Below are 22,784 nucleotides of genomic sequence, written 5' to 3' on the forward strand. Positions count from 1 at the left end.
GGGCACCGCAGCGGCCCGGGAGGTGAGGGTCTGCGCGCGGCGGCGGCGGCGGCGGCGGCGGCGGCGGCGGCGGCTGTGCGGAGAAGTCGGGGGCCCGGGGGCCCGAGGGAACTTTCCTCTAGGGCAGGGGGCGGTGCTGGTCTCGGGCTGCTGAACCCCTCGCGGCCCGGGCCTCCGGGGATGGGGGATGGTGCCGGGGAACTTGGCCGGGAGGGGGGAAGGGCCCTGCCCGGGCTGCGAGGGGTTGCCGGGGACCGTGCGTGGGGATTCGAGGACTCCGGACCTTGTCTGAGCGTTTGTGGGAGATGAGGGCGCCCTGGAGGGGGATCCCCCCGCGGGAATGGTCGGGGACTGGACCCGGCGGAGTTTGGGGGCTCAGGTCTAGGAGGGGCCTGGATTTCGCGGGAGTTGGGAGTCCGGGCCCCTCGGGGGCCGAGGACAGGGGTGGGAAGAGGTTCATCTTCGATCCCTCGCGGGTTTCGAGAACTCGACCCGACCCTTTGAGGCTGCGGGGGCGGTGGGTGCTGAATAGAAAGGGTTTGGGGTGCAATTAGACGTTTATGGGAGTTGGAGATCTTGTCCTTGCGATTATTGGAGGGGGCTAACTCTCCGGAGAGGGGGCAGGGATCGCAAAGCGTCCAGGAGCCGGTGGGGGAACTTGACCTTCGAGGGGGGGCTGGGTCTCCGGGGCTCCGGGGCTCCTAGGGGTGGTGATGGCGGGGCAGGATCACTGTGGGTGTGGGGGTCCCGCGTCGTGCGGGAACGCAGGGGCCGTGGCCCCGCCGGGAAGGGGTGGGGGTAGGGGCGCTCGGGCGGCGGGCCGAGCGGCGGGGGCGGGGGCGGGGGCGGGGGCGGGGGCCGGCCGCCCGGCTCTGCGCTGCGCTCCCGCCCCTCCCCCGCCGCCTCTGAACAAACTTTTCTTTCTCTTCAAGTTGAGGCCGGCGCTGCGGGCGGCGGCGGCGGCGGCGGCGGCGGCGGACCGGGCGGCCTGCGCGGCGGGGCGCGGAGCCCCCGACCACGGGCTCGGTCCCGTCCGTGGATCCTCAGGCCCCGGGCCCGACCCCGAGCGACCCGGGGCGGATGGCGCGGGGCGGTGGGCGCCGGCGGCGCTGAGCCCTGCGCGCCATGGCCTCTGCTTGCGGGGCGCCGGGCCCGGGGGGTGCGGGGCCCGGGGGCGCGCTGGGCAGCCCGGCCCCCGCCTGGTACCACCGCGACCTGAGCCGCGCGGCTGCGGAGGAGCTGCTGGCCCGGGCAGGCCGCGATGGCAGCTTCCTGGTCCGAGACAGCGAGAGCGTGGCGGGAGCCTTCGCGCTCTGTGTCCTGTGAGTGGGGCTGGGGCTCCCGGCGGGCGGGGCGCAGCCCCGGGGCCCTTGCTGGGTGCGGAGGGCCTGGGACAGTGGGACGCCAGCGCCCCCAGCAGTGGGGACTTGGCTTCCAGCCGGGCTTGAGGAAGGATGCCGGGGGCACTTCCTTCCTGCTCTGTGTCTGGGGACAGTTTCTGGGGCCTGGAGGGCAGAGTGGGTAGGGTCCAGCTAGCCAGGGTGGAAGCCTCTGGCAGACCCCCAGGCACCCTCCAGGCACACGGGGCGGGAGGGGTGAGGACGTGTGGCTGTGCATTCCAGGGCTGCCTGTAGCTCTGTTTATACGGGATTGAGTGAGCGGTAGGCATAGAGGGAGTTGGGGCCAGAGAGACCAGTGCGTGAGTGAGGATGCCCGGCAGCTTCCCTAGGGATCCTTGCTATGCCCCCAGGCCTGAGGTTGGGACCAGTGTGGCTGTAGATGTCAGGGGCTGAGGGCAGAGTGGTGTTGAGAAGGGAGGGATTGAGGAGGCTCTATGGGGCCGTGTTATTATTTCACAAGTCAATGAGCATGTGCCTGTGCCCGGACCCTGGGTATCCTGGTGGCCCTAGCCCCACCTATGGGTGCGGAATGAGGGGCTAGACTTGGCAGCTCTAGGAGTGGGTCTCGTCCTGTGCCTGTACCCATCGGCTGTGTGTGGCAGTGGTTCTGGGTGAGTTGGTGGGTTTGGAGTCTCTCCCTGAGCTGTCTCCTGTGCCCCAGGGTCTAATACTAGGTGGGCTCCTGTGAGTGTTGTTAGGATCAGGTTATAGTCCACCATAGCCCTGTGAACCCTCCCAAACCCCCATCTTTCTGTCCCTTACCCCGCCTGTTCTACTCACTTTTTGGAGGGTGCGTTGACCTAGGCCAGTAGTTCTCATTTAGGGGTTGGTTTTACCCCTCAGGAACGTTTGGCAATGTTTGGAGACATTTTTCGTTGTCACAGCTGGGATAGTGCTACTGGCATCTAGTGGGTAAAAGCCAGTGATGCCACCAAACATCCTGCAATACGAAGGACGGCCCCTCACAACAAAGAACTGTGCAGTCCAAAATGTTAGTGGTGTTGGGGTTGAGGACCCCTGACCTGGGGATCTGAAGAGGAAGGGCTCCCTAAGTCTCAGCTTATGCCCCAAGTCTGATGCCCAGGAGAGACTAACAAGGGACAGCTTCGGCAGATGCTCCCAGCCCCCTCTGAGGCATACCCTCTAATTAGGGAGGGGAGGGAGGCAGGTGCTGGGTCAGCTGTTGAGTGGGAGGGGGACAGCTGGGCCTGTGTCTGGGGGAGGAACATTATTGTCCCAGGAGGGGAGAGTCCTGGCTCCACTGCCAGGGGAGGAAATGGGTGGAATGAGGGTCTGTCTGTGTTGGGGGCTTCAGCTTTGCCAGCTGACTCTGGCTACTTACATCTCAAGAGCCCAGGGATGGGGGGAGGGTCAGAAATGGGGTAGAAGCCCGGGGGTAGGTGATCAGAAATATACTTGCTTACCTGTATACGTACCCACAGGTACATGGGTGACATTTCAGGACACATCCCTGCTTGCACAAGCACAGGCAATCTGACCAGCCGGCCACGATACAGGCACGGGCCTCTGCCCTGGCTTTAGGTCCCAGCTCTTGTCTTTCACTTACTCTGTGACCTTAGTCAAATTGCTTTTCTGTTGAAGCCTATTTCCTCTTCTGGAGAATGGGGATGATACTAATATCTGTATCAAAATGCAAGAATTAAATGGGATCACATCTAGGGGGGTGCCTGGGTGGCTCAGTGGTTGAGTGTCTGCCTTTGGCTCAGGTTGCAATCCCAGGGTCCTGGGATCGAGTCCTTCATTGGGCTCCCTGCAAGAAGCCTGCTTCCCTCTCTGCCTATGTCTCTGCCTCTCTGTGTCTCTCATGAATAAATAAATAAAACCTTTTTTAAAAAATGAGATCATATCTGTAGAGTGTCACAAAGACAGGGCTCAGTAAATAGGATGCTATTATTGTTGTAAATACAGTCCACAAAGAGGTACACACATAGACACCTGCACAGAATGTTCCCCATCAGCAGCCAGGAGAGTTCCTGAGGGGGGCCTACTTGAGTGGAGGGGATGGACTGTGGGTCTCCTCAAATGGGCATTTGGTCCTGTCTGGCGCCAATACCCCCCTCCTGTCCAGCTCACAGGTGGGCCCCGGGTGGCTCCCCTGAGTAAGCCTACCTGAGGGCTGGCTGCAGAGGGAGCCTTCCATCCCTACTGAGTGAGGCCTTTGCTGCCCAGGCCTGGCTCAGCTGTCACCTGCTCAGCTGTTGCGGCTATCTGTCAGCACCCCTCTTGCCCCTCCTCAATTTGGGGCTCTTAGAGGCCTGGGTCTCCCACAAGGGGCCCCCTTGGGTATCCCAGTTTCCTGCTGTCTGGGGAAGGGGGGATAATTCAGGGATACCCGCCTACTTCCTAGCAAAATGGCCCCCAATGCACCCAGCTCCAGCAGAGCCAGACACCAACGTAAACACAGACAGCAGGCGCACACGTGTGTTAGCACATCTCCTATGTGTGCAAACAGAGGTTAACCAGGCTTCTGAGGACTCTTACTCTGGCGGGGGGCCAGAGCTGGTACCACAGTCCAGAGGGGCTGTTTAGACAGCTGTGGAGGCCACAAAAGAGCTGCCTGTTGCTTCCCGGGCCCTGTGGTGGGTGTGGAGTCCATGTAGGTCTGGGTGGAAAGGAGGCGAGGAGGGGGGCGGGAGTGGTGGTGGGGGGAGACTGGTCATTCCTGCTCTTGTTGGCAACACTAGCAGGATAGAAGCGGACTGGCCTCATCATTAACCCGTGAGCAGCCTGAGCAAAGGGTTTTAGGAAAACCAAGCTGAGGGAGCTGGGTCCTGAGCCTGGTAGCAGGAGGAAGGCATGCCTTGGGGCTTAGCCCTAGCCAGGGGCGACAGGTTCTGACCCTCGCTTTGTCACTAGGTATCAGAAGCACGTGCACACATACCGAATCCTACCTGATGGAGAAGACTTCCTGGCCGTGCAGGTAGGAGTCTGGCCCCTGACCCTGATTCCACCCTGTAACTTGGGGTCAGCTGGCTGACACTTCTCCCACCCCTGCTGATTGGCAGACCTCACAGGGCGTGCCTGTGCGCCGTTTCCAGACCCTGGGCGAGCTCATTGGCCTGTACGCCCAGCCCAACCAGGGCCTCGTGTGTGCCCTGCTGCTGCCTGTGGAGCGGGAGCGAGAGCCAGACCCACCCGACGACCGTGATGTCTCAGGTGCTGCACACTCTGCCACGTGCAGATGCCTTCCCTGCCCTTTCCCCAGGCGCTGCCTGCTTCTTCCCTTCCCATTTTCTCAGCCCCCTTCCCCTAAAGCCCCCCTGCTCCTACCCATGATGCTAAGGCCCTTTACCCCACTTCCATGGAAGCATCTGAAGACACAGCATCCCCCATACTTCACTGACTCCTGTTCACAGATGGGGAGGATGAGAAGCCTCCGCTGCCCCCACGTTCTGGCTCTACCAGTATTTCTGCCCCCGTGGGGCCCGGCAGCCCCCCAGCAGCCCCTGAGACTCCCACAACTCCAGCTGCTGAGAGGTAAGACCAGAAGCCTCCACACGGAACAGGAATTCCCCTTTCTCCTCTGAGAACCTTGTCCACATGGGGGCGGGGGGCTTCTAAGCCCCCACTCCACCCCCAGGGGCCCTCATCCCATCTCAGCCCCAGGGGCAGACAGCCTGATCCATGGTGCTCTGATCACTGCCAGTACCACCACCTCTAGGGACAGGGTGGGAGGGCCGGGACAGGGTCAGCAGGTTCTTCACCGACTTCTCCACCCCTCCCTGAAGTGCTCCCAATGGGCTGAGCACTGTCTCGCACGAGTATCTGAAGGGCAGCTACGGACTGGACCTGGAGGCTGTGCGAGGCGGAGCCAGCAACCTGCCCCACCTCACCCGCACCCTTGCCACCTCGTGCCGGAGGCTGCACAGGTACCTGGCACGCGCAACACCACGCATGCAGCCTCTCCTCTGACCCATGCTCACCTGCCCCCTGCCCCCTGCACAGATGTCCTGACCTCTGCTCTCTGGCCCGGAACGGGGACTCAGCTGTCGTTTCCTGAATTTTCCTCACCCGTGAACCCTTGGATCCTTATGGTGGAGGCTGAAGCTACACACTCAGCCATCCTTCCCTGTCCTTGGGTCGGGGCAGGGAGTTCTGACCGGTCGTCTCCCCTAGCGAGGTGGACAAGGTCCTGGCGGGTCTGGAGATCCTGTCCAAGGTGTTCGACCAGCAGAGCTCTCCCATGGTCACTCGCCTCTTGCAGCAGCAGGTGGGATTATGGGGGGGGGCCTGTGGGGAGTGGGTTGATGTCTGGGGCCGGGGGGACCCTCCTGTCGGCGGCCTCAGGGACCAGTCTTACTCTTCCTCTGTGCAGAATCCAGCACAGACCGGGGAGCAGGAGCTGGAGAGCCTGGTGTTGAAGCTGTCGGTGTTAAAGGACTTCTTGTCAGGCATCCAGAAGAAGGTAGCCTGGCTCCTGACCTCTGACCTGACCCACCACACCCCAACTATTTGCAATGACCTAAGTGATCTCCACCCCCAGTCTACACCTCAGCATCAACCCCACTGTCAGCCGTCTCCCTCCCAGTCCCAGCTCTCTGCACATCCCCTGACCTTGCCTGCCCTTACTCACCCCAGGCACTGAAGGTCCTGCAGGACATGAGCTCTACGGCCCCGCCAGCCCCGCCACAGCCGGCTATACGTAAGGCCAAGACTGTGCCTGTGCAGGCCTTTGAGGTACGCAAGGAAGTGTTGGGGGGACCCCTGGGGCAAAGGGCGGTGGAGGGTGGAGGCGGTGGTACTTGCCCGGGGTCTTTTCAGCAGCCCCCCACCTCGTGACCTGCAGGTGAAGTTAGATGTGACCCTGGGTGACCTGACCAAGATCGGGAAGTCACAGAAGTTCACGCTCAGCGTGGATGTGGAGGGCGGGCGGCTGGTGCTGCTGCGGAGGCAGCGGGACTCACAGGAGGACTGGACAACCTTCACACATGACCGCAGTGAGCCAGGGCCCGACCTTGGGTGGGGGGGGCGGGCAGGGCAGCCTCCGGGCTTCAGTGCACGGGCCAGTGTGACCGGCCTCCATCCCCTAGTCCGCCAGCTCATTAAGTCCCAGCGTGTCCAGAACAAGCTGGGCGTCGTGTTTGAGAAGGAGAAGGATCGGACGCAGCGCAAGGACTTCATCTTTGTCAGCGCCCGGGTGAGCAGCGTGTTGGGCTGGCCCCCTGCAGGGGTTCCTGGGGGCCGGAAGGAGAGGAAATGTGTGATGCAGGTGACCCGTCCCTCCTGACAGGGCAGACAGTGTACGTATGGAGATGGGTGGCCCGAGGGTAGAGGCAGATAGATGTTCATTTGGTGAACATTTCCTGAGAGCTGTCCTCTGCTTGAGTAGTGGGTGTACAGTGGTGGACCAGACAGGCGTGTCCCTCCCCTCATGGGACCTGCCACCTACCAGGGACCCCCCCTAACTGGCTGTTGTCCCCCCAGAAGCGGGAGGCCTTCTGCCAGCTACTGCAGCTTATGAAGAACAAGCACTCCAAGCAAGATGAGCCGGACATGATCTCTGTCTTCATAGGCAGTTGGAACATGGGTCAGGCCCGGGTAGGGCTGGGGTGGGAGAGAGGTCGGGTCAGGGTCAGGGTCAGGGGCCTGACCATCACCCCATCCCCTTCACCTCCAGGAAGCGTGCCACCTCCAAAAAACGTGACATCTTGGTTCACATCAAAGGGTCTAGGGAAGACCCTGGATGAGGTCACGGTGACCATACCCCATGACATCTATGTCTTTGGGACCCAGGAGAACTCGGTGGGTGACCGCGAGTGGCTGGACCTGCTACGCGGGGGCCTCAAGGAGCTCACAGATCTGGATTACCGCCCGGTGAGAGAGGGTCATCCTGTCCAGTCTCCCCTCCTCAGACCCCAACCCAAACGATCCTGCTTGACCCCACAGGCCACCCGGGGAGCACAACTTGCCTGCCTTTCCCTCTGGCCCCCGGGGGTATCCTTTAGAAAATCTAATGAGTGCTTCGTGCTGTAGGAATGTGCTCTGTTTCTCTCTGGCCCTTCAGGAGAAAGGGGTGGCAGCCCTTCCTATCCTGTGACTGACGGTGCCCTCTCCAGTATAGACGGGGGTGGGGTGGGGGGCATGGAATGCGGCAGTGCCCCAGCCCCAGGCAGGGGTAACCGCGAGCCTTCTACCCAGATTGCCATGCAGTCGCTGTGGAACATCAAGGTAGCCGTGCTGGTCAAGCCAGAGCATGAGAACCGAATCAGCCATGTCAGTACATCCAGCGTGAAGACCGGCATCGCCAACACCCTGGGTGAGCGGGTGGCCAGGATCCCTCTGTCCACACCTCCTGCTTCCTCTCCAGCTCATAGTCTCCCCCTTTCATGTGGTCTCAGTTTTCTCCTATATAGAGCCCTTTGAACTCTGTAAAGCATGTTCATATTCTAAATGTCTTCCAGCACCACCAGGAAGGCAGGGCCAGGATGGTTATCTCCATCTCATAGATGATAAAACTCAACCTCCCCAAAACTCTCAAGCCCAGGGTTGCCAAGTGACTTGACCAAGGTGACACAGCTAGTATGTAGTGGAGCTATCTTAGTGCCCAGGCCTCTTGGTTGGTGGTCCAGTGCTCCCTCGGCAGAGATTCTGCTCAGAATCTGCAGGTCTTTTCAGTTTCACCCTTGGGGTCCCCTGTGATCACTAGGGGCTTTGTTCACACATGCAGAGAGACTCAGGCCGTCCTCGTGAACTGCGTGTGCCCTGTGTGGCCCCCAGGAAGGGGGGATGTGTTTAGAGACCTGTCTGCCTTGTAGTCTCTGGGAGGGTGGGGAGGATCTTCCCACTGCTGCTTCGGGGGATGGGGGCAGAGGGGAGAGTTGGGAGCCCTCCAAAGGTGACGCAGGCCATCCTCTTTTGCTTGCTTGGACAGGAAACAAGGGAGCCGTGGGAGTCTCCTTCATGTTCAATGGCACCTCATTTGGCTTTGTGAATTGCCACCTCACTTCAGGAAATGAGAAAACTGCCCGGTAAGGGGGTACCTTTCTAAGTCTTTACCCTCATTCCCTATTCACCTGAGACCTAGTCCCTCTCCCACATCCCAGTCCATGGCTCTCCTGCATCCCTGTCCCCAAGACCGCCCTCTCCCTTGTCCCAACTCAAGAGTCCTCTACTGCCCCTCATCTTGATCTTGTTTCCAGCTCTTTCCTCTGTCCCCAGGGACCCTGATCTGTACCCCAGCCCTGACCCCAGAGACTTCTTCCCTTCCTGCCAGTCCCTGGCCCCTGACCCTGGAGACATCCCCCCACCCCCCATAGGCGGAACCAGAACTACCTGGACATCCTGCGGCTGCTCTCGCTGGGCGACCGGCAGCTCAGTGCCTTTGACATCTCTCTACGTTTCACTCACCTCTTCTGGTTTGGGGACCTCAACTACCGCCTGGACATGGACATCCAGGTGCAAAGAGGGCTGCCAGGTGGCTGGGAGGGAAGCTGGGCTGGGGGCCAGCTGGGCTCCCACCTCTGGCTCTGGCTTAAGAGGGAGTTGCCAGCCCTTGTGTCTTCACCACAGGAGATCCTCAACTACATCAGCAGGAAGGAGTTTGAGCCACTGCTCAGGGTGGACCAGCTGAACTTGGAACGCGAGAAGCACAAAGTTTTCCTTCGATTCAGTGAGTGTGGGCCTGGCAGGTCTCTGAGGGCTAGGGCCTGTATGGTCTCCCTGTGTCTTTAGGGCCCTGACCCCTACCCGTTCCCTGCCTTCCCCAGGTGAGGAAGAGATCTCCTTCCCACCCACCTACCGCTATGAGCGGGGTTCCCGGGACACGTATGCCTGGCACAAGCAGAAGCCAACTGGGGTGAGCCAAGGGAACAGGGGTAGGGGGGCCTTGGGAGACTCCTGGGCTGCAGTGAATCAGGAGTGCGTGTCTGGTCAAGGTCTGGGCAGTCACTTCTGTAGCTCCTTGGGCCCTCTAAGGCCTTAGGGTGGACGATCCTGGGTGTTATGAGGACCCAAGAAGGGAGGTGGGTGCTGGGGCCTGGTGTGGTAAGAATGTTGGGCCTCATCAGCCCTGCAGCTTTGTGGTGGCCCTCATGCTGAGCCACCCCAGCTGTTTGCCCTGACCATGCTGACATCCCCTGCCCCAGGTCCGGACCAATGTGCCTTCATGGTGTGACCGGATTCTCTGGAAATCCTACCCCGAGACACACATCATCTGCAATTCCTATGGTCAGAGTCTCCTGGACAGGGGGATGGGCTGTCCTGGGTGGTCCTCATGCCGGTGCTGCCCTAGCTTTGGGAAGTGGGAGCAGAGAGGAAAGAGCTTGCCTCTGAGCTCCCATTCTAATCCCAGGTTGCACTGATGACATCGTCACCAGTGACCACTCCCCTGTGTTCGGGACATTTGAGGTTGGGGTTACCTCTCAGTTCATCTCCAAGAAAGGTGACTGTTGTGAATGTGCTGGTGGGTGGGCGGGCACACTGCTCTGGGGATGTGAAAGAGTTTGACTATCTCTGTGTGTATGTGTGTGTTTGGGTATATGTACGTACGAGAATGTATCTGAATATGTACTGTGTGAGGGTGTCTGTGTACCCCGGGCACCGTGAAAGGTGCCTGCCCATGAGTGAGTGTATTCATATGAATGTAAACACATATGTATGTGTCTTTATTTGCCTGGAGCCATGTGTGTTCCCCTGAGTGTGCCTAGTAGTGTGGGGGATTGTGGGCAGGCAGCCCCTGCAGGTATTCTGGTCCCCAGCCCCCTTCTTAGATGGTCTCTTATCCTTGGGCTCTCTGTTTGGGCCAGGATCTGGGCTTTGGGGCCTCCCCATTGGTTGCTTGGGATGGGGGAGGTACCTCCCTCCTGGCCTTCCTGCCTCCTTTGCCAGGGCCCCTGATTTCCTGTCCCAGGGCTCAGTGTCTGTCCTGTTCCTCCTGTCACCCTCTCAGCCCTCCTCACTGCCTTCCTCCCTTTGCCCCTCAGGGCTCTCAAAGACTTCAGACCAGGCCTACATTGAGTTTGAGAGCATTGAGGCCATCGTGAAGACAGCCAGCCGCACCAAGTTCTTCATTGAGTTCTACTCCACCTGCCTGGAGGGTCAGAGGCAGGACCAGGGCTGAGTGTGGGCCAAGAGGGATGGGGAGGCCCCAGGGGCCCAGAGCGGTCAGCCCCCTAGATGGCTGAAGGGAATCCAGGAGGTGGCACTCAGTTGGGTATCCCCCACCCTCACCCCAGAGTACAAGAAGAGCTTCGAGAATGATGCTCAGAGCAGTGACAACATCAACTTCCTCAAGGTGCAGTGGTCTTCACGCCAGCTGCCCACGGTGAGGCTTTTGGCAGGGTCTGAGCTTGTAGGTGAGGGCACAGGGAGAGGTGTGAAAGAGCACATATGGTGCATGTGTGTGTGTGTGTGTGTGTGTGTGTTGTGTGGTGGGGCTGGGCATGAGTAAGGGTGAGGGCATTTGCTTTATTTGGGAGGTGTGGGACCAAGTTACAGATTCATTCATTCATTCATAAACACTTTTCGAGCCTTTGCTCAATATCAGGTCCTGTGTTGGCCATTGAGGATGTAGAAAATTAACTACATAAATGTTAGGAAAGGTCCATGCAGGGCCATGTCTTCTACATTAAGGATTTGGGATCTTTCCTTAATAGTTGAGTGGGAGTGAGCTTGGACGAGTCTGAGGGTTGGGGTGAGCAGTGTCATGGGCAGGAGGGGCTCGTTGGGGCTTTGTCCTTCACTAGGCCTCTCTGCTCCCCAGCTCAAGCCAATTCTGGCTGATATTGAGTACCTGCAGGACCAGCACCTCCTGCTCACGGTCAAGTCCATGGATGGCTACGAATCCTATGGTGAGGGGGGGGGAAGTGGAGGGGGAGCAGGGAGGGGTCCCAAGAGGCACAGAAAGCCAAGCAGAGCTCTAGAAAGGTTCGACAGTCTGCCCGTCTGCCCCGTCTGCCCCATCTGCCCTTCAGGGGAGTGCGTGGTGGCGCTCAAGTCCATGATTGGCAGCACAGCCCAGCAGTTCCTGACCTTCCTGTCCCACCGCGGCGAGGAGACAGGCAACATCCGTGGCTCCATGAAGGTGCGGGTGCCCACAGAGCGCCTGGGCACCCGTGAGCGACTCTACGGTGGGGGCTCCATTGGGAGGGATATGGGGCATGAGATGGGGTGGTGTGGGCAGGTCTAGGAGGGGGGACTGCGGGTAGGGGGAGGGCACGTTAGAATCCCTGGAATCTTTGGAAGTTCTGTAGCAATGCCTGAAAGTGGGCCTGCCTTCAGGAGTAGCTGGAAAGGGGCTGCTGGTAGGCCCAGGGGGTGTCTAGGGTCCAGGATCCCAGGTCCCCTCTGAGTCTTCTTTCTCTTCCTCCCCCAGAGTGGATCAGCATTGATAAGGATGAGGCAGGAGCAAAGAGCAAAGCCCCCTCTGTGTCTCGAGGCAGCCAGGATCCCAGGTGAACTGGGACTGTGCTGGGTGTCCCATGAAGGGGTGCCTGGGGGCTTTGGGTCAGTCTCTACCTCATCTCACCCCTATACACCCCTGGCAGGTCAGGGAACCGCAAGCCAGCCCCTGCAGAGGCCTCCTGCCCACTGTCTAAGTTATTCGAAGAACCAGAGAAACCACCACCCACTGGGAGGCCCCCAGCCCCACCTCGAGCTGCTTCCCGGGAGGAGCCCTTGACGCCCAGGTGAGAGAAGGAACCTGTTATCCCCCCCACCCCCCACTTCATCTACTGCTATGCTTGGCTCTCAGGGCCAGCCCGGGGACCATTCGCTGCCTGAGTGAGATGATGCCCCATGGCTGGGGGTGCTGGGGCTCTGCTCCTATGGCCACTCTGGCCATCCAGGCCTCCCCGAGGCGTGGCTCTCTGAGTCCAAGGAAGCAGTCAGCCTTTCTTCCCGGCTCTGCCTTAAAAAAATAGAACTAGAAGTTGTTTCTGCAACAGTTCCTTCCAAATTTAGCTTGGGTTTTCTGTTTGGTCTCAGCATGGCATTTCCTTCGGTGCATACTTTGGAACACTGTCCTACAAGATGCCCCATCGGAAATGGGTTGGTGGTCAAATGAGTTTGGGGAATGGTTCTGACTAGATTCTTTCCTTAGGTAGTCCCAGTGCACATTAGTTTTGCAGAAGCTCTGAGCATGTGGACAGGAAGGAAACCCCCTTTTCAACGCTGTTGAGTATAGTTTCCCAAACTTAACCGGCCAGGAAACTTCTTTTCCACACAGTGACTATTAATACCCTGGGGAACTAGTGTTCTGTGGATCATACTCGAGGAAAGTGAGGCTTCCTAATTATATCCGATTGTTGCTTGAACTTAAATAAAAGTTCCTAGCCACGGTTTGGTGCTTTTTCACTCACCTTCACCTGTTATCGGTCACCTTGGTTTTATCCTCAGGCTTGAGTAAAACTAACCTGAATCCCTGGGTAAAATTCCTCAGTAGATTGGCCTCAGGCGCCTTCACAGGATTTCCAGCCCTAGCCGGCCATTCCAACCAAAGGCCTTTGTTGCCCTGCCTTCTGGCACCTGTTTTCACTGATGTAAGCTCAGGACTTTCACAAAGTCATGAAAGAAGGATCTGAGAATCTTAGCAAGGAAGGCAAGAAAGTTCAAGGATTATCTATTCAACCACTGAGTCTCCTGCATCTTAGAGGTGAAGACACCAAGGGCCAGAGAGAGAAAGTGATGTGTTCAAGGTCACGTGCAATCCTAGGACCAGGGGCCCACAGTCCTGACCCCCAGTCCAGTTCTCCTTCCACTGTATCCATTGCCTTCCTGACTTGATTATCCTGCTCCCAAACCCAGGTTGAAGGCAGAGGGGGCTCCAGAGCCGGAAGGGGTGGCAGCCCCCCCACCCAAGAACAGCTTCAATAACCCTGCCTACTACGTCCTTGAAGGGGTCCCCCACCAACTGCTGCCCCCGGAGCCACCCTCGCCTGCCAGGGCCCCTGTCCCACCGGCCACCAAGAACAAAGTGGCCATCACAGTGCCTGCTCCACAGCTCGGGCGCCACCGGCCCCCCCGTGTGGGAGAGGGGAGCTCATCAGATGAGGAGTCTGGGGGCACACTGCCCCCTCCAGACTTTCCACCCCCACCCCTGCCAGACTCGGCCATCTTCCTGCCCCCCAGCCTGGATCCTTTGCCAGGGCCGGTGGTCCGGGGCCGCAGTGGGGGTGAGGCCCGTGGCCCACCACCTCCCAAGGCCCATCCAAGACCCCCACTGCCCCCAGGCCCCTCACCTACCAGCACTTTCCTGGGGGAGGTAGCTAGTGGGGACGATCGCTCCTGCTCCGTGCTGCAGATGGCCAAGACTCTGAGTGAGGTGGACTATGCTCCAGCTGGGCCTGGCCGCTCAGTGCTTCTGCCAGGCCCCCTGGAGCTGCAGCCGCCCCGGGGACTGCCCTCGGACTATGGCCGGCCTCTCAGCTTCCCTCCACCTCGAATCCGAGAGAGCATCCAGGAGGACCTGGCAGAGGAGGTGTGTGGACCAGGGGTGTGTGCTTGCCCATGGACAGTGGTATCCCTTTATGGCACCATTTCGACACTCAACGGGGTCCCTTCTGCCCTGAGCTGGGTACTGGGGAGTTGGGAGGTGGGGGACGGGGAACATGAATCAGCCCGTTTTTGCCTCTTCCCCTAGAGCCTGTAGTAGAATGTGGCTGCAGGGGCTTCTTCTCTGGGTGGGTGCTCTCGGTGCTCCCCCTGACGTGCGCTATTCCCTCAGGCTCCGTGCCCGCAGGGCGGGCGGGCCGGCGGGCTGGGCGAGGCAGGCATGGGCGCCTGGCTGCGGGCCATCGGTTTGGAGCGCTATGAGGAGGGCCTGGTGCACAATGGCTGGGACGACCTGGAGTTTCTCAGGTGGGGGCGGGGCTGGAAGCGGATGGGGTGGGGCTGGCCCCGGGGCGGAGCTACGGGCCCTCTAGACCACTTCGCCCACCTCCCAGCCTCTCTTACCCCTACAGCGACATCACGGAGGAGGACCTGGAGGAGGCTGGGGTGCAGGACCCGGCTCACAAGCGCCTCCTTTTGGACACCCTGCAGCTCAGCAAGTGATAGCGGTGGCGCTGCGAAGCTGCGGACTCGGCACCCCTGCTCCCACCCTCCAACTAAGGCCCAGCCATAGCCCCAAAGTTGAAAAGCTGTGAGGGGTGGGGCAGTACCTCTCCGCCTATTTATTGGGGATCTGCGTTCCCCACTGCCCAATCGTTTGGAATGCCCTAATTAGGACATCCTGCCTCTCCCCCGCCCCAGGGTTCCGGAGGTCAATTGCCGAGATTACCGAGGACTTTGGTAATTCTGGTGCTGACCTCCCTTTCTGAATCCCTACTCCCAGCCTCAGGGGTGCCCGTAGGGTCCACTTGGGTACGTCTGGGCCCCCACTTTCACCGCTGTTTCTGCTGCCCTCCACCTGGCCTGAACCACGGCGGGGGGGGGGGGAGCTGAGCTAGGACCCTTTCCAACCCCCATTCTGGGGGTGTCCGTCCGGAAATGAAGGAATAGCCCAAGGACCGGGCTGGGGTTTATTTAAGCTTTTCTGCGTGGGTTTAGGGAGGGCGGGCACTTTAATATTATCGGGGCTGGTTAGGGTGGGGAGAAGGATCTGGGCCATAAAGTGGTAGTTTGCTTAGTTCTCACTGTCTCCCTGTCTATACCACCCCGGGCTGCGGATTTGTGGCAGCAGTGGGTTCCTTGCTGGTTGCAAGCGGGGACGGGCTCTTGCAGGCAGCTTATCCCCCATCCTGGGTACTCAGAAGGGTTGCCAGCGTTACGTCTTCAATAAATTAAGTTTTATTTGGATTGAGCAAAACTCACCTCAATAAATTACAAGTTTTTCAAAGGAAAAGAACGACAACAACCAAAAACAAAAAATTCAGGAAAGAGGAAACCCCTCTGTCCCGATGTCCTGGCAGCCAGCCCCTCTTCTCTGAACAGGCCTAACCTCTGCGCCAGACCGGCTGGAAACGGGAGGGGATAAATTGGCAGTGAGACCCTTTCGGGCGTCTTATTATCCCAACGGTGACCAGTGCGGGTGGACTGGAGGGCTGGGGCAGCGGGCTGGTCGCTAGGGTGAAGAGTGAGCCAGCCAGCTGCAGAGCCAGGGGAGGGAGCCGGGCTGCTGCTCTGCTTGAGGACCCTCAAGTTCCAGCGGGGTTATTTGATCCCGGTTTCAAAAGAAAGCCAAGCTGGGAGGGGGGGCTCCCCGGTGAAAGTACCCCATTCTGCTGGGGGCGGTAGGTGAGGACGAGAGGCCCTGACTCGGTCTCCGGTCTCCGAAGCTGGGGAGGGCACACTTAGGAGTGGGACACGGTAGGGGGTGGGGCAGGTGGGCACTTCCAGGCGGGCGCCCGGATGGGGCGGGACCCTGTCAGGTCCTGAGGGGCAGGGGCATCTCTGGGGGGCAGGCCCGGCACCTCCAGAGTCCGGCGGCTAGAAGAGATTGGTCTTCAGGGCCGGGCCAGGCTTCCGGTGGAAGGAGGACAGAACCCCGGAGAAGGGCCCGGGCCCGGGTTCCGCCGGCTGCCAGGCCTTCAGCAGCTCCGCCGCGCCCGCGCCCGGCCCGCCGCCCCCGCCGCCCGCCACGCCCGCCCACAGCGGGCCCTTGAGCGGCTGGGACCCGGGGCCAGGGCCGGGCCCGGAGCCCAGGGCGGCAGGCAGCGGGCTGGGGCTCAGACGCGGGCTGGCCAGGCCGGGGGCGGGCGGCGGGGGCAGCGACGCGGTGCTGTCGGGCGTGGGGCTGCACGTGGACTCCTTGGAGTCGTCGTCCTCGGACGAGCAGCGCGCCTCGCCCTTTTTGGCGCCCGCCGCGCCCGCCGCACCCTTGGCGCTGGCCGCACGCTCCTGTTTGCGGAACTTGGCCCGGCGGTTCTGGAACCAGACCTGCGGGCACAGGGGCCGGTCAGGCCGAGGCCGCGAGACGCGCGGGAGCCCTCGGTCTGGAAGGGGTCGGAGCGTGGGCCCCTCGGCCCTCCACTACCTGGCTCATGGCCCTCCTGGTCTCTCTGCTCGAGGCGTCTCCTCCATTTGCCCCTCCCTCCTGGTCTTCCCCTGGGGGATCTGATCACCAGCCACCCGGCAGGCTCCAGTGTTCCAGGTCTCCTGGAGGGGACTCCGCCTTCCCCCCTCATCACCCAAAGCCCTGCCCCCAATTCCTTCCTACCAGAAGCTCCAGGGATTTCCACCTGGAGTGTCCCACGGGGGTGGAGAAGGGGTCGGGTACTAGGGGAAACCTTTTGTCCAGGGTCTCCAGTAAGGGCGGACCAGCTGGACATCTCCACTTGGATTTGTAAGATAGACAACAGAGTCCACCTGGGCGGACCCTCCTCGGCCCTGCGCCTGCCCAGAGCCCTGGGTTTCCAGGCTCAGAGATCTCACAGCTGCAGAGCTGGGGAGGAGACATGGAGGCACTCACTGGCTTTCTGGGATTCGCCTGCCTTGGCACTGAGGCCACCCAGGGCTCCCACTCTACCCACTTGGGAAGCTTCCAGGCTTCCCAAGCATCCTTCTACATGCCTGGCCATACTAAGGGAACAGAGGGGAAATCCTGGGGGCTGAAGAGCTCAGTTCTCCAGAGGGCCTCAGGTCTGCCAAGTCTTGGCCCGCTGTCTCCTCCCGCTGCCCATCCTCTCCTGCCCAACCACCCCTGGACTGTGCCCTGGCCCCTGGCTCCAGCTCTCCGCCTCCAAGCTGCCCCTGCCTGCCACCCGAGCGAGCCAGGGCCCTCTTTCCCGAGGCCCCCAGGTGTCGGGCACTAACCTCCCATCCCCCCCCCCCAACACGTACACTTCCGTACACATGCAAACACACACCTGCACGCGAGCCTCAGTCAGGTCGATCTTGAGCGCCAGCTCCTCGCGTGTGTAAATGTCAGGGTAGTGAGTCTCTGCGAAGACGCGCTCCAGCTCCTTGAGCTGTGCACTGGTGAACGTGGTACGGATGCGCCGCTGCTTCCGCTTCTCATGCAGGCCCGACGGCTCCGGGAAGAACTTGTAGGGCACTAGGGGTGTGTGCAGGAGGGGGGAGCAACGAGGGTGGGGGTATGAGGGGCCGAGCTCAGCCCGCTGTGTCCTGCCCTGCGATTGCTCGCCGTTCCCCGCGCCTGACTCAGCCCCTCGGCTTCCTCCCCTCGGTCTCGAACGGAGCGTCTGCCGGCAGGAGTGAAGGCGGACAGGGCGCAGGCGGACCTGGAGCCCCAGAGCCGCAGCGAGGCAATCAAGATCTGATCCTTAGGTCAGGACGGCTGACCTGTCCTTGGTACTCTGCTGTGTTCCCTCCCCTCTCTCCAGCCCACCTGCTCCTCCGACCTCCCCTATGGTGTGCTTCCGCCTTGGTCAGTCTGCCCTGCTTGGTTTCATGTCCTGCTCTGTCCACCTTAGCCTTGATTGCCAGGTCTCATCAGCATCGTGGGCCTTCCCAGTAGCCAGTTCTGGAGCTGGGTGACTGAGACTCCCTGGCCTAGCTAGGTCTACTTTGAGCCCTGGCACATACTTTCTGCCATGTAGGGAATTGGCTCCCTCTCCCCTGTCATCTCTCTCCCTCCCATGCCTCATTTCTTCAGCCCCATCTCACATCCCATTCTCCTCCAGTGTCCTCTTCCTCATCTTTCTCCATCCACATCTCTCTTCAGCTTTCCCCTTTGGGACCATTCTTTTCTTTGTGCCCACTGAAAAGGGTCCTTATTTTTCCCCATCCAGACCCAGGTTCCTTCACCTTCTCATTGCCCTTCTTCCTCCCAGGCACCTCTGTGTCTCAACTGCCCCACAGCCAGCCGCACCCCTCTCCCTCACTCTTCCCATCCTTGTTTCCCTTTTACCCCATGCCAGGCCACACTGCCCCCACAGACAGTGTTTCTGACAGTATCTCCTCATCCTTGTCTCCAACCCCGCTTAGGTCTCCATATTCTTCAGGAGTCCCCAGTATCTTACATCTTTGTCCTATATCCCTAGTTCTCGATCTCCCCCTGATCCTTGTCTCCAACACCCCATTCCTAGTCCCATCTTCCTCATCTCTGTTGCCAGTCTTCCTTGGTCCCCATCTCCCACAATTCCTGTCCCCATCACCTCTAGTTCTTATCTCCATCTCCCCAACCCTGGGTCCCCATTTCTCCCAGCGTCCCCAGTCTTCCCACTTTTGCTCATACCTCTCTACACCTGTTCTCCTCTCCCCATCTCAGAACTCCATCTCAGTGGGGCCCATAACCCCATTTCCTGACCCTATACCCCCAATCCCCATCCTCATCTGGCCCAGAGTACCAATCTCCCCATCCCTGTTCCAGTTTTTGGATCCATCTTGCTGGTTCTCATTTCTCCAAATCCGGATCCCTATCTAACCATCCCTTCCCACCCCTCAGGCTCCAGTCTTCTACTTGGGTCCCAGTGGTCTTCCCCGGAAGGAAGGAGATAAGGAGATTGGGTGGGGCAGCCTGGACTCTAACCGGAGAGATCTGGATGGCTGCAAGGCTCTGTGAGGTTGAGGGTTCAGATGGGGACTTGGATCAAGAGGCTTGGAGGTAGTGGGGGCTACTTCTGGGTTCTGCAGGACTCTAGCTAGGAGAGTCTCCAGGGGGAAGGGGGGAATGAAAATGGCTTAATGACCTGGGCACGCTTTTCTTCCAGCAAGCGATGGTTGGGGTTTCAGTGGAGCAAGAGGGTCTAAACACAGGCGGGATGGGTTCAAAACCAGGCAGGAGGGGCTTGATGGTGCTGGGGCTCTAGGAAGGTTTCCATCTGGGCAGCTCAGCCGCTGCAGAAGCTCTTGCTGGGGGTCAGACATGAAGTGGGGTGGGGATAGGGATGGGGATCTGATTGGACTGAGCCGGGGGCATCTTCCAAGGATACGGGGATGGAGAGGTTTGGTGGTCAGACTTTGCAGGCGGGGAGGGGAGGATCCGGCGAGGGGCCCGGGGCTGGACCAGGGATCTATTTCCCTGACCTGAAGAGCACAGGACAGGGATCTGGCAGTGAGAAAGAGGAAGGGGATGAGAGGGTGGGGCTGAACTCTGCCGAGGGGAACCCCGTCTTACAGAGGGGCTGGGGATCCCGCGGGTGTTGGAGGGCAAGGATGGGGGCGGCTGTGGGGGACAGTCGCAATCACTTGCCAAATAGGGCAGGGGCTGGGGCTTCCGCAGGATTCGAAGGGAGGCTTGGGCCGGGGCTGGGCTCACCTGCCGAGTAAGGCGCAGGCTGGTGGTCGCGTAGAGCGCCGAGCGCGCAGTTAGAGGAGCCGAGCGCGGGGCAGGGCGGCCCAGCCGCGGGGAAGGCGGGTCGCAGGGGGCTGTATTGGAAGCCGCCGGGCTGGCTGCAGGCGCCGAAGTCGCCGTAGGCGGACGCCTCCATGGCCGCCACGCACGAGTCGTACGAATTGAGGTAGGAGTAGTCCATCGGCCCGGGGGTCGGGGGCGGGGGCCGGGCCGGGCCGGGTCAGGGTCGGGGTTCCCGGCCGGGTGGGGGTCGGGATGAGGGTTGGAGCGCCTGGCGCCGAGGACCCGAGGCCGACTCTGAGCGCCCGCGAGTCCGCCCGCCCCGTCGCGGCCGCCCTCCGCCCGGGTGCAATGCAAGTGCAGCCCGGCCGGGCCCGCGCGCCTTTTAACGCTCAGGACCCCGCGGAGGGGGCGGGGCGGGCGGGCTCCGCGGGGCGGGGCCTGGGCGGCTCAGGCCCCACCCCCGGCTACCCCAGACCCCCACTCCGAAGGGTCCCCGCCGCCCTCCCTGGGCTCCCGAGGCGCAGGGCGGGGCAGTGCGGGGCCCCATCCCTAGAGTCCCCATCGCGTCTCGATCCCGACCAGACAGACCTTCACTCTCTACCACGGTGCCGGGCTGGAGGGTCCCAACCCCTTTCCTCGGCCTCCCCACCTGCGGCCCCGCAGAAGGGGCGGGGTGAGACAGGCCTGGCGGCGCTCCTGTGAAGAAGTTAATTCAATTGTCTTGATAACCGAGTTATTCTGATCCAGCCCCTCGGCCCCGCCCCCAGCGAGGTCCCATCCCGGCGGGGACCACAGAGGCGGCCCAGGAGGGGGTTGGAGACACGGACGAGGAAGAGACGGAGCCTGGGATGGGGACGTGGATGAAGAGAGGAAGCAGGGAGAAAAAGGGACAGAAATAGTGCAGGAAAAAGGGACAAGAGAGATACAGGTACACAGATGGAGACAAGGATGAGACATGGAGGAGAGAGAGAGAGATTGGAGACAAGGGCAAGCGGGTCCCCACAGGGACAGAGATGGAGACAAAGCTGAAGCGCGTGCAAGAGAAAAGCAGGGATGGAGATGGGGACAAGGCAGAGACAGAGGAGACAGGATAAGAGAGAGACAGAGAGCGGATGGAGGAAGAGAGTGAGGCTGGCATGGAGACAGAGAAGGCCTGGGGTGAGACATGGATGGGAACAAGGATTGAGATGGAGATCAGGAGAGAGATGAGACAAGACAGGGCAGGGACAGGGAGACACACACGGAGGGGCGGTCTCAGAGAGACAGGGCCGGGGAGAGACAGAGGAGGAACAGAGCTGAGAGAAAGAGCATTCTGAGAGCTGAGACCCACAGCTGGAGTGCCTAGGGGCAGTAGGATGGTGGTGGTGGCCAGGCGAGGCTGCCCCAGGGGACAAGGGGACGGTCGCTGCTGCCCAGATTCCCCTAACCTGACCTGGCCACACACCCCTACTCTGTACCTTCGAGGCCTGGCCTGCCTCTCTCCTGCCCCAGTTCCCCAGCTCAGTACTCCTGCCCACCACCACCCAGTGTGATACTTTGGTCCCCAGCATCCTTGGCACAGAGTGTGTGTATGTGATGAATGTCAGGATCAAGAGTAATGGAGTGACCTCAGGACTCTCCCTCAGCCTCCCTCTGCATATTCTGCCTCTGGCTTTCACGCTGTGGGAAAACCAACACAAAATCCTTTCCAGAACGGAAGAGGGAAGCTTTTTCCCCCTGCAGTTCACCTGAGGTGGATTGGACAGCTTTCCTACCCAGCCCCCAGCATCCTCCACCCAAATCTTGGTAGGTCCTACAGATGGAAGAGAAGACCCAGAAGAAAGCCCGGGGAGGGTGACCCCTTATTACCAAAGCCCTTGCCTGCAAGAGAAGTTTCTTGGGAAGGTCTTTCCCCAATTTCCCACTATGGGGAACATGCCCACCATCAGGTCATCCACTTCAAGGGCCACCAGTTCTTTGCTTCACACAAGGACCACATCTCCCCATTTTCTGTAACTCCATGCCAGGGGGTTTCTTTGAATTGTTTTCTCTAATTACTTTTTGGGTATAGACTTCTAAAGCGACGGCAAAACTGCTTCACAAGTTCTCTCCACTGGTGTGTGAAGTGTACCTCTCACCTTTGACACCTCCTCTGCAGGGAGCCCAAGGGACCTCAGAATTGAGAAATCAGGGATCCCTGGGTGGCGCAGCGGTTTAGCGCCTGACTTTAGCCCAGGGCGCGATCCTGGAGACCCGGGATCGAGTCCCACGTCCGGCTCCCGGTGCATGGAGCCTGCTTCTCTGCCTCTCTCTCTCTCTCTCTCTCTCTGTGTGACTATCATAAATAAATAAAAATTTAAAAAAAAAAAAAAGAATTGAGAAATCAGAAGTGCTCTCCTTAGACCTAGTGTGGCTCTCCATCGTCCTTAGGATCAAATCCAAGCCCTCATTCTGGTCACAATGTCCCCTTGTGTCAGTGCTCCAGCCACCTCCCCCTCACCTTGGCTTTCTTTGAAGTCCTCACACGTTGATTGATTTTTTTAGTTTAGAGCTGTTCTTTCTGGCTGGAATGGTCATTCCACTCCCCAACCCACCCCACTGCTCCCCACCTCCCCCAAACTCCCAAACCTGGTTGACTCTTGTTTATCCATCTGGTCTCAATTTGGACATTATTGCTTCCTGGAAGCCTTCCCTGATGCCCCTAGACTATGTTGAGCGTCCCATAGTACCTCTCTCTCTTTTGGTTATTCATGTCACCAATATTCGCAATAAAGTGCAAGGTCTCAGGATAGAACGACTCTTCCCAGCCCTACCACAGTGTCTAGTACATCATTCTGTACATCACAGGTCTTCCCATATCTGCTTGTTGAGTTAATGAAAGGTGAGCTGAAATCTTTGTGTTGGGGAATCCCTGCCCTTGTTTCTGGGGAACAAATCCTCACACCCTGATTTCTGCTCCCCACTCTCTGGAAAGGGATCATCCTCCTTTCTTCATTCCCTCATTCCCCAGGGACAGAAAACTTCCTTCCTCTGAGCCAACCTTCTGCTTGGAAGAAAGTCCTCCCTCATCTGAGGAATTTGTAGGGGGCTTTATCTCTTCCCCAGTGACAAAACTGAAGCAAAGGAGCAACTGAAGCTTGTAGGCAGGGACAAGTAGAGATATGAGGGGAGGCAAAAAAGCCATGGTTCCAGTTGTCTCAGACCATGATCTATTCCTGTCATTTCTATGGTTTGGTCATTGAACCATT

The 22,784-nt window shown here is 59.8% G+C and overlaps 2 protein-coding genes across 2 annotated transcripts; one reads left to right on the forward strand and one right to left on the reverse strand.

The window, feature by feature from the left end:
* The first annotated feature begins 986 nt into the window (after positions 1-986).
* Positions 987-15,155, forward strand: INPPL1 (inositol polyphosphate phosphatase like 1). The gene is made up of 28 exons (XM_055320715.1): positions 987-1,322; positions 4,278-4,341; positions 4,427-4,577; positions 4,778-4,898; positions 5,150-5,290; positions 5,538-5,631; positions 5,737-5,826; positions 6,000-6,098; positions 6,208-6,358; positions 6,452-6,558; positions 6,846-6,948; positions 7,039-7,235; positions 7,560-7,677; positions 8,293-8,389; positions 8,678-8,816; positions 8,931-9,030; positions 9,128-9,216; positions 9,506-9,587; positions 9,712-9,801; positions 10,343-10,456; positions 10,595-10,683; positions 11,122-11,209; positions 11,333-11,488; positions 11,734-11,812; positions 11,906-12,046; positions 13,164-13,836; positions 14,083-14,216; positions 14,321-15,155. The coding sequence occupies exons 1-28, from the start codon at positions 1,126-1,128 to the stop codon at positions 14,409-14,411; spliced, it is 3,795 nt and encodes a 1,264-aa protein (XP_055176690.1). The 5' UTR covers positions 987-1,125; the 3' UTR covers positions 14,412-15,155.
* A 112-nt stretch (positions 15,156-15,267) lies between these two features.
* On the reverse strand, positions 15,268-19,735 carry PHOX2A (paired like homeobox 2A). The gene is made up of 3 exons (XM_055320716.1): positions 19,519-19,735; positions 17,165-17,352; positions 15,268-16,235 (listed from the first exon to the last, which is right to left on the reverse strand). Exons 1-3 carry the CDS (start codon positions 19,733-19,735, stop codon positions 15,786-15,788), a joined length of 855 nt encoding a protein of 284 aa, XP_055176691.1. The 3' UTR covers positions 15,268-15,785.
* Between the last annotated feature and the right edge of the window lie 3,049 nt (positions 19,736-22,784).

This window comes from Nyctereutes procyonoides, unplaced genomic scaffold, assembly GCF_905146905.1.
Source record: "Nyctereutes procyonoides isolate TBG_1078 unplaced genomic scaffold, NYPRO_anot_genome, whole genome shotgun sequence".
In the NCBI taxonomy this organism is placed as follows: Eukaryota; Metazoa; Chordata; class Mammalia; order Carnivora; family Canidae; genus Nyctereutes; species Nyctereutes procyonoides.